The sequence below is a fragment of the Cervus elaphus genome, chromosome 33 (assembly GCF_910594005.1).
Source record: "Cervus elaphus chromosome 33, mCerEla1.1, whole genome shotgun sequence".
Classification (NCBI taxonomy): Eukaryota; Metazoa; Chordata; class Mammalia; order Artiodactyla; family Cervidae; genus Cervus; species Cervus elaphus.
This window is the reverse complement of record NC_057847.1, coordinates 18,948,943-18,959,717: the sequence shown is the minus strand read 5'-3', so window position 1 is coordinate 18,959,717 and position 10,775 is coordinate 18,948,943. Positions and strand designations below refer to the sequence as shown.

Sequence of the window (10,775 nt, the reverse complement as noted above, 5' to 3'; positions counted from 1 at the left end):
AACACAACACGCATGTTCTGCCCTTGTGCTCGAGAGAGAAGGACAAAGTGAAAACAGACAGGCATCTGTGCTTATGAATTACAGACCTCTGAAGAAAACGAGCGGCACGGTCTGCCATGTGGTAACCTATGTTAAGTGGGTGAGCAGGAAAATTGTCTGTGAGAAGGAGACCTTTTAGCTGAGGTTGAAGAAAGAGAGGAAGCATATGAAAAGTCAGAGGTTGTGTGTCCAGGCAGAGGGAACAATATGGGTAAAGGCCCAGAGGGTGGGGAAAAAAAAGAACCTGGATGCACTTAAGGAAATTAAAGAGGGCCCATGTGGGTGAAGAAAGCGAACCTGGGGCCTGTGACCCAGTGAGCTGGCAGTGTAGTCAGAGATCAGATCTGAGGCCAGTCCTTGGAGGCCTTGTTAAATGTGATTTGTACTAGAAGAGGATGGGAAACTATTTAAAAGATTCAAGCAAGGGAGTAGCATGCATGCTTTGATTTAGAATTTTAAAATTTCATTTTAGTTTCTCTGTAGAAAATTGATGATGTGGGGGAGGGACAAATAGGGAGATCAGGTCTCGGGTTATGGAACAGCTCAGATTGGAAGAGGGTAACAGCAGGGCAGAAGAAGCTCATCAAACAGATGAGCTGGAGATACTTTCTGAAGGTTGATAGTAGGACTTAATTACTGATGGATTAAATGTAGGGAATAGAAAAAGAGAGGGAGGACTCAAGAATTACTTTCCGTATTTCTGGTCTGAACTGCTGGGCAGATACTGTTTTCAGGAAAGACCGGGTAGAGAAATAGTTGAAATATGGTTTAGAATTCAGTGCTAGATAGTTATGTGCACCATGCCCATTGGACATCCAAGCAGAGATGTCAAGTAGGCAGTAAGACATATGAGTCTGGAGCTGAGAGAGAGGCCTAGGCTGGAGACATGAATTTGGGAATCATGATGGTATTTAGTGGGATTATTTAGCTGGTATTTAAAGATACAGGAAATGGGTTAGAGCTCTTAAAGAAGGAGGAAAAGAGGGCTCAGAATGGAGCCCAGAGGCTTTGCAATACTTAGGGTGGAGAGAAAAAGCCAGCAGAGGAAACTCAAAAGTGGTTGGATAGAAGGAGGGAAAGAGCTCAAAAAAGTGTCATGAGAAGAGAGCCTTTCAAGAAGGAGCAATACTTACTTTTGGTAACAGCTGAGAAACTGGGTGAGCCCATATAGGAATCTTCTCTACTGGGGAGGATTTCTTACCAGGGGTAAAAATCACTTGTATTTTATCTTTTACGCTTATTTGAGACCTTAACACATCTTTTAGCACACAATGGGCACTTGAAGCATATTAATCAATGACACATTAATTGAATGACTGAGTATTTCAGTTCATTTGAGAGTGTAAGATAGGCATGAGCAGTTTTTAAAAGTCCTTCTCTTATCCTGTCTGCACACTCCCCACCCCTCACCTGATTCTCACACTTGCCAGCAAAACTGCTGACTGGGGAGACAGCAGCATCTTTAGGCTCTATCACAGGAGTGTTAAATACCCTTTATTCCTCCTGATTTAGGAAAAGTAAACTGTTCCTCAAGCCTTGTAGGAAAAAAACATGGGGCTACCATAGTGGATGAGGTCATATATGGCTGTTTCTGAAAATGTCATGAAATCATAACCATAATCACCATCATAGAAATAAGTTCCTGCCCCATCAAATGCCTTACTGTCCACTACTCTTAATTACCCTGTGAAAGAATTGTGTTGAGTGAATTTCACTGCATAAGATTTTGGTGAAAGAAGGAAAAGAAAGAGGTCAGAGTTCATATCAGTGGCTCTGATGCCCCCGGGGCCAGGAGGGTGTAAGTGGGAGGACCTTTGATATACCTGCTTCCCAGGTCCAACTAGAAACTTTGTGAATCTGCCTGCAATGCAGGAGACCTTGGTTTGATCCCTGGGTCAGAAGATCCTCTGGAAGAGGGCATGGCAACCCACTCCAGTATTCTTGCCTGGAAAATCTCATGGATAGAGGAGCCTGGCGGGTTACACAGTCCATGGGATGCCAAAGAGTCAGACATGACTGAACAGCTAACACTTCTTTAGGTCTCAACTAGAAATTTTGTGGCAGCAAGCTAGAGGTACTGCTTATTTCAGAATGATGAGCTAATTGTAGAATTGGATTGAAATTGGCATGTCAATCTACCCAGAAACAAATATGCCCTGAGTGGAAAAACAGAGCAGGACCATTTACCATGGGCCCTTAACGCTACTTTTCTGGAAGCCATTTCATTTCATGTTTACAATAGATTTATCACTCACCATTATTTGCCTTTTAATTACCTTATTGAAAATACTAAGAGAGGATTACTATTCCCCTTGTTTTATCTGTTGACAGAAGAGTAAAAATAATTGGGTTGGGTTTGGCTAGAATATCCTAACATTCCACAATATCTCAAACTCCAGCTGTCTAAAATTTAATCTACCATTGCCCCCCAGCTATACACACTCTCTCTCTCCCTCCCTCTCTCTCTCTCTCTCTCTCACACACACACACACACACACATAACCTTATTCCCCCAGTGTTTTTCTCTGTGAATTAGAATCATATTTCCAGATCCCAAACTTGAAACTTGGGCAGCCTGACTCCTTCCTCAGCCCCACATTCCTGTTTACCAATACTGTCACCTAATTCAGCTGTTATTTAGTTGCTAAGTTGTGTCTGATGCTTTGCAACCCCTTGGACTGTAGATAGCCTGCCAGGCTCCTCTGTCCATGGGATTTCCCAGGCAAGAATCCTGGAGTGGATAGCTGTTCCTTTCTCTAGGGGATTTTCCAGATCCAGGGATTGAACCTGGATCCAGGGATGGATCCCTGGATTGAACCCTTGTCTCCTGCATTGGCAGGTGGGTTCTTTACCGCTGAGCATTAGGGAAGCCCCAATCACCAAATTCTGTTGGATTCTGTCCTCAGATAGCCCTTGAAACTCTTTTTTCCTGCTCCTTCCTAGTTCAGGCCACTCTCATCTCACCACTCATTACTGCAGAAGGCTGCAAAGTTAGGCTTTCTGTCTCCAGTTTTTTCTTCACATTTCTGAAACCCACAGCTGACCAAGACCAGTCCTCCAACAGCTGCCTACTAGCTCCAGCATAGAATTAAACATTCTTAAACTGGTTTAGGAGGTTCACAACATGTCCCCACCTCCCTAGTCAACCTCATATGGTGCTATCCTGTGTGGGGGCCACTAACCACTCCAGCAAAGGCCACCTCTTCCCATTGCTCTACCTGGCCCTGCTGTCCTTCATCTCTTCTCCCAAAGTGGTTAGCCTAACAACTGCTTCTCCTTCAACTCTAAGTGTCCCTAAAACATTCAGAAATTTCTCCAGTCAATAAACATTTGTCTGTCTACCACTTGGCTAAAATTTTTCCTGAAATCTTGTCCTGCCTTGTTCACTGTGGTATCCTGTGGGCCTGGCAAAATGCCTGCTCAATTAATATGCCAAGTAAATGAACAAGTATTTTAATCATGTGTCTACTTTTACAACTTGAGAGGTACTATTTCAATATGGTTTTAATGCGCGCACACACACACACACACACACACACACACACACCCTATTTGATGACCGCTTTTTTCTTTTATTTCGTTCCCCTCTCTAGGGGATTTTCCCGACCCAGGGATCAACCCCTGGTCTCCTACATTGCAGGCTAACTCTTTACCATCTGAACCACCAGGGAAACCCCAAGAATAAGTAGACCTGCATCTCCTGCAAATACCACCCTAATCATCTATGGCTATCCAGCTGCACTAGAAAGAAACCCGAGGTGCAGCTGGCTTACTTAGGACAAGAGTCACACACCCAGTTTAGTGCGGTGGTTCCCCGGCACGTTTGCAGAGGCCCATTATGGTGTCTGTATCTTGACCTCAGCAGCAATGGCTAATGTATCCGGTGGAACTGAGCGGACGTGTGGAAAGGGGCAGCATCACGAACCAGAGGGAAGAATCAGTCGAAATGAGGCAAGTCAGTGTTCCCTTACCCCAACCTGGCCCTTGAACCGAGCCACAGCCTAAACCGTCTGCCCCTCCCAGCCTTTCAGCTAGAGCCGCTGCTCCAAGCAAGCAGCCCGGACTGAAGAGGAAGTAAGGGGAGGAAGGAAGTGGAAGTCTTAAAGTGAATACCCTAACGTCTTTTCCACCAAAATGTACCTTGGGCGCCTTCAGGGAGTGGTTTTGTGTGTGTGGGGGGGGGTGGGGGTGGGGTGGGGGGGCGGGGGGGGCCCCCTGGTTAATTTCTCTAGTGGTTGCTTATTAACCCCCCGCCCCCCAAATCAGGTGTAGTGCTGAATTATCAGCGAAGGTTCAGGACAGTTCCCTTCGCAGTCCATCTGGTGCCCAGGTTTGTGGCTGGCCTCTGGGCCACACGGGGCAGGCGGAGGAGCCTCTGCGCTCGTAGTGGGGCGCGCGCGGTCGGCAGGATTGAGGCCACGCCGCTGAGTATCTAGGCCCCAACCGCGGCTAAAAGGCGAAGCCCTGGCCCCTTCCAGCTCAACTCCGGCAGTGCCAGGAGGCCCGGCCGGGGCGCGCGCTGCGCAGCCAAGGTCCCCCAGCGCCCCCTACAGTCACGCGTGCCGGGAGTCAGCGCTGGGTCCTGCGACTCCGCACCACGCCCGGTACCCCACCCAGAGGCCCGCGCCCCGGGACTCACGATCACCGCACCTCCCGGCTGCAGAAACCCGCGTGGGGCTCGGCGGGCGCGTCGCATCCTCGCCACCTCGGATTGCTCCGCCCGCCGCCGCAGCCAGACTTCCCCTCCCTCCCTTGGTCCCTGCCCTCCTCCCTCCCTTCTTCGCTCCCGCCCGCCGGCGCCGGACACGCTGAGCCCCTTCTCTTGGGGCGCTCTTCCCCTCGGCCAGCCGTCGCATCCCGCGCAACTTGGGGACGGACAGTGGCGGTTCAGTGTTGAATGTTCCCCTCCGAGAGCGCATGGCTGTGGAAGCGAGGCGCGGGCCGGGCCCCCGAGGGGCCGCCGTCTGGGCGGCGGTGATGTTTCTGTTGTGCTCGGGAGTCCCGAGCGGGCGCCCCTACAACGTGGACACCGAGAGCGCGCTGCTCTACAAGGGAACCCCCAACACCCTGTTCGGCTACTCGGTGCTGCTGCACAGCCACGGGGCCAACCGATGGTGAGTAGGGTCGGACGCGGGAGCCTTTGGCATCTCAGAGCGGCTAGCAAAAAGCCCCCAGGGATTCCCTGCCTGGTTCAAACTTTCCTCTCTGTAGAGAAGGCAGGAGGGAACCCAGCTGGCGGGAGACGTGCTTAGGAAACGAACTCATCTTGGGGTGGCAGCAGCCGGGGTGCGTTCTGGCGCCAGGCCCTGAAGTTCGGGGTGGCAGGTTGAGTGCTGGGGCGGTGGGCGGAGGAAGAGGTGGCGGGAGCGGCCCGGCTGCCTCTGGGGAGACCCGGGGTTTAGTGGGCAGCGAGGCTAACATCTGCGCCCACGTGCGCGTTTCTCTCCTTAGGCTCGTAGTCGGGGCACCCACTGCCAACTGGCTCTCCAACACTTCAGTGGTCAAACCTGGGGCGATTTACAGATGCAAGATTGGGAAGAATCCCGCCAGGACCTGCGAACAGCTGCAGCTAGGTGAGTGGGGTCTGGGGACGGGAGCTAGTGAGTCTCACCCCACTGGTGTGGACCCCACGGTAGACAAGTCCTGGGAAAAATGAGAATATTGCCTATTCTCATTTAGGATGATTTTCACTGTTAAGTCAACACCATGTTCCCTTCTTAACATAAAAGAGGGCTCCTTTCTGTCAGTGGTTTTCTTCCTTTTGCTTATGACAGTGATTGCAGTATTCTGACAAAACTATGTAGAGGAAAATTTTTACACCTCCTCAGACCTTCACTTCACCTCTCCCTCCCCCTCCACCCCACACCATGTGTAAAACACATCTTAAAATCTCTCAGCACATTAATGACAGGATCCAGTGAAGCCAAGACTGGAATTTTATTTCCATCTTTGACCTATCAACCTTCTTAAAGAACAGGCTAAGGGGCAGATCAGGAATAGCAGTTGGAATTGATCCCATACCCTGTCATTTAGCCCTAATGACTTTCTAGAAAAGAAAGTATCATTTTACTTAAGATATGAAATGTTAAAGGAGAGCACAGGAAAAAATTGGCATCTCCACTGTTAATATAATTATTGATAAAATGAGGCTTAATGTATCATTATTAATTTTTCTCTTCAAAAACTCTTGATTTCTTAATGTCTCTTCTTAGATTTGTGACAATTTGAAAAACGCATTCTGTTGAGGGAGGGAAGAAAATTCATGTTTCAAAGTCAACAGCAAATTTGCTTTGCACAGACACATGGGGGAAGAAAGGGGAACTAATATTAATTCAGACCCTATCTTGCTTCAAACATTGTTAGGAACCACCATATATGTTGCTTCTTTTCCAGAAAACAACACTGGGCCATGGGTGGCATTGTTCTTACTTTACATGTGAGGACTCTGTGGTTCAGAGTGTTGCAAGGACTTTTTCTAAAGTAACTCAGCTAGTGAGTGGAAGATGGGACTGCAACTCAAAGTCAGGCCTCAGTTCAGTTCAGTCGCTCAGTTGTGTCTGACTCTGCGACCCCATGGGCTGCAGCACGCCAGGCCTCCCTGTCCATCACCACTCCCAGAGCTTGCTCACACTCATGTCCATCCAGTAGGTGAGACCATCCAACCATCTCATCCTCTGTCATCCCCTTCTCCTCCAGCCTACAATCTTTCCCAGGATCAGGGTCTTTTCCAATGAGTCAGTTATTCACATCAGGTGGCCAAAGTACTGGAGTTTCAGCTTCAGCATCAGTCCTTCCAATTACTATTCAGGATTGATTTCCTTTAGGATTGACTGGTTTGATCTCCTTGCTGTCCAAGGGACTTTCAAGAGTCTTCTCCAACACCACAGTTCAAAAGCATCAGTTCTTTGGCACTCAGCTTTCTTTATGGTCCAACTCTCACATCCATACATGATGACTAGAAAAGGCCTGCTTGGGTCCAAAGTCCAAGCCATTTCCTGCCATGAGTACATCTTCAATGCAAATAAAATCCACTGAAGAGTCCAACATAGTGTCTGCTGAGCTGGTGAGTCACCTGTGAATGGTGAATAAATGGTTATACTTAGTACCTTTTTCCTATTTATCTTTATTATCCATGGGCTCTGAGGATAAGCTAGTCACTGCATCTTTAATACCCTCCCTTTTTTTTTCGTAGTAGTCTTTGCTTTTTCTCAAACTGGAATACCACTTCCCTTCATTGACAGTGAATTCAAATACAATATGCACTTAATGGAATTTTATTTTTGACTCAGCATCCATAAGAATTTAGAAGTTGTCTGCACTGCTTAAAATAAGTCCCACCCTCTTATTAAGCATCTTCCATCCCAAAAGGCAGACTAGGAAAGCATAGCACATTCGCAGACCTATCCATTTGGAATAACTCTGCAAAGCATAATTGTCTTTGCCTAAGAGACTTGTGGGATGAAGAATTAGGGAGCAGAGCAGACAGCTTTGATCTGCCAGAGGATCTTGACAAGGTCTCAGGAGGGAAATGTTTTATTTTGTTGTCCTGTCATAGTTTCCTGATTCATGACATTACAACCACTGGTATTTATCCCCTACTTCCTGTCTGGATTGGCACTGAATCTATTTCTAGATCTCTATATTTAACTGGAAAGATCCTGTCACAGTATTGTATTAAAATTTAAGATAATTAAAAAAAATCTGTCAAAATTGTAGGAAAACCTAAATTCTTTGGACACGTGGAACATAGGAAGTGACTACAGAAATACCCATGGAGAAATGTGCGCATGGTAGATGTACAGCAAACATGCATTAAGTAAAGATTTATTGGATGGATAAATGAATAAAGCAAAGTGAAAGCTTGATTGTTATCAACCTGGTTGGTAAATAAAAGAATTAACTAGAAATGATAAGTCCAAGGGATACTTTCAACTTAAAATTTTTTGATCAGTAAAAAAGGTATTTACTGAGGTGAAAGGCAGACGACAAGATTTCTAGTCAGTCAACTGGTAGAAACACTGATGGCTATAGTAATAGAACATTTGCACATCTTTGAACATTTGCAAAAGAGGTGACTGAAATTACTTCTCATAAAACATTTTGAACAATCTATCTTCCTTATATAAAGAAATTGTATGTTACAATTCAGAGCAATCTCAGAAGTAACTTGAAGCTGTGAAATAAGGGATTGAGGATAATGTTTAGAAAGTTAACACCGAAAACAATAAATTGGTAACTAAAGGCTTTTTAAAATTCTCAGGTTTGTAGATTATGTAGTAGTATTTACGAAGAATTGTCAAGGAAAAAACATACACACACAATCATCTGTATAAGATGGTTTTAGTTGTTCTGTCTCAAATATATGGACAGTGCTTAGCTCACTATCTTACATTTAACTGACATTCAAAAAATATTTATTTTTATCTCTGTCTTCTACTTAAATCCATATCTGCATGTTATCTGTTATATCATGGTGAGATTATAAATACAGACAATTAATAGATGAAACCAAAAGTTAAATGTATAACTGAAAAGATAACAGTTGAAACACAGTGGAAAAATATTTTTTGTTGGCTCAACCAAAAATATCTTATAATATATAAATATTGAGCTATGATATCCATGTCATAAGATGTTTTCTTTCATTCATGTCCTAAGTTGCTATCAAGGAGATGAAGTTGAAAGATCTCTTAAAATAGCACTCATCTTCTACAATTCAAAGTGCTGTATACATTAACTAGTCTTTAGGTCTAACAATTTCAAAGTTTCATTCAGATAGATTCCTTCCTTCAAAAAAGGATGTCAATAACCTTCCCCCTACCTCCTAACCCCCCTTCCCTGTTGTGCATAATATTGTCCCATACTGTGGTATGTTCAGCGTAGTCATAATCAGAAGTGAGCGGCAAATGCCTGTTTATCTCGAATGTTCAGGGGATGAGATGTTGAGACTCAGGTACCCCTTTTAGTGAAGTGAATTGACTGGGGAAGAGATGTATTTCTCCCTGAGTGCAGACAGGCTCCTTCCACCTCCCTGCCTACCTAGGGGTATTTTCCTGCTCACTTCCTTGGTACTGCCCTCTGTGAACCAGAGGAAGGTAGTCTGCCAATCAGGAGGTCTGAATCCAAACTTGTCTGTGAAGCCTCTGTGTCTGGGGAGGTCATAGTGATTTCCACAGTTTCAGTTGCTTTTCTACTCAGGTGCTCTGCATCCTTGCTAGGTTTTTTTAAAAGGAAACTTTGAACACAGTTGGTTGCTAAATTAAGGCATTACAAGTAATGACTTTGTTTATGTATTTAATGATAGTCCATTCATGATCACCAATATTTGAAGACAGAAGATAATAAAATATGTAAATGACTATAAAATTATATTTAAAAGATTGTCTTTATTTCATCTTTCAAAAGCCATACTCTCTAGATCTTTCATTACTTTTAACTTGCTGCCAATAGCTTTATACTGATAGCTACTAATAATATTATACATGTGTGTTTGTATGAACCTGCAGACTTGAACAAACGCACACTTGTCTGGATAATAGAAGTTATAATTTTGTTATATAATGTACATGAAATGTATACAAAATATATAAAATTATATAATTATTGTCTAATACAGTAGCCACAAGCTACATGTGGCTATTGAGTACATGAAATGTGGTTAGTTTGTAGTAAGAGGTCCTATAATACAGATTACATCTGGATATTAAAGACTTAGTACAAAAAAATTCATACGTGTACATATATATATAATCTCTTGATTTTTTAGGTGTTGACCATATGTTGAAATAAACAGTTTGAAATTAATATCAATTGCATATTTAAATGAGAATATTTTAGATGCATTAGGTTAAAGAAAATATTAATTTTGCTTATTCCTTGTTACATTTTAATGTGACTACTGTAAAAATTATTTCATATGTAACTTGCATTATGTTTCTATTGGAGAGCACTGTTTTAGGAAAATATAACTTCCCTATGTAAAATAACCCTGACTTTTTAGCAAGTACTTTCCCAATGTCTATATGTAAAATGAATAAGATTTTCACTTTTCTAGACCAGTGTCGTATAATTACTAGACCTTTAAGCTCCCTTCTTGTCCCTCTTTTTCTTACTAGAGAGAACAATGGTTTATTACAAGTTAATCATCATTATTTCCCTTCAGATTTCTTTCTGGAAATTATATAACCTTAACCAGCCTCCTGATTTATATTACATTACCTATTTGGAAGAGGTTAAGTTAATTAGCAGCTGTGTCATTTAACTAATGATTACCTCATTCACACTTCTGCCTGATTTGTAGGAATTATTAGCTTAACATTAAAAGACAAACCACTCACTGTTGAAACATCAAATATGTTCTTGATAACTTTTTTTCTTATTTGCAATACTCTTTAAATTGTAGCTTATGAAGCTGATGTTGACACAGACTGGTCATTTTGAAAAATCATCATTGAACAGAGGTTTGTTATGCTAATTATGCACAAAATTAAGACAGAGAGATTAATGAATAAACTATCATATTAAAAGAATTAAGTGTCCTGGTTTCCAACAATTTCCCAGACTCCATCTCTGAAAGAGTGACTTCCACCTGGTTTGAGAGATGAGGTTTTCTAAAATGCATTTTATTTATTGCCAAAAATTTACTTGACCACTGGGTGATATTTCCAATGGCTAAAAAATATCTCCCCTTGGCCACAGTTTTTGGGCCAGGTATGGTGATCCATTGTGCACGTGGG

At 43.5% G+C, this 10,775-nt stretch overlaps 1 protein-coding gene across 2 annotated transcripts in view; it reads left to right on the top strand.

The window, feature by feature from the left end:
• The first annotated feature begins 4,541 nt into the window (after window positions 1-4,541).
• Window positions 4,542-10,775, top strand: part of ITGA4 (integrin subunit alpha 4) — a 92,019-nt gene continuing 85,785 nt past the window's right edge. Inside the window, exons 1-2 of one of the 2 annotated variants that reach the window (XM_043894057.1) lie at window positions 4,542-5,153; window positions 5,491-5,612. In XM_043894057.1, the coding sequence (XP_043749992.1) occupies window positions 4,957-5,153; window positions 5,491-5,612 (319 nt within the window). In that variant the 5' untranslated portion in view covers window positions 4,542-4,956. The remainder of the gene's footprint in view (window positions 5,154-5,490; window positions 5,613-10,775) is intronic. The other variant, XR_006339391.1, reaches the window with a different exon arrangement.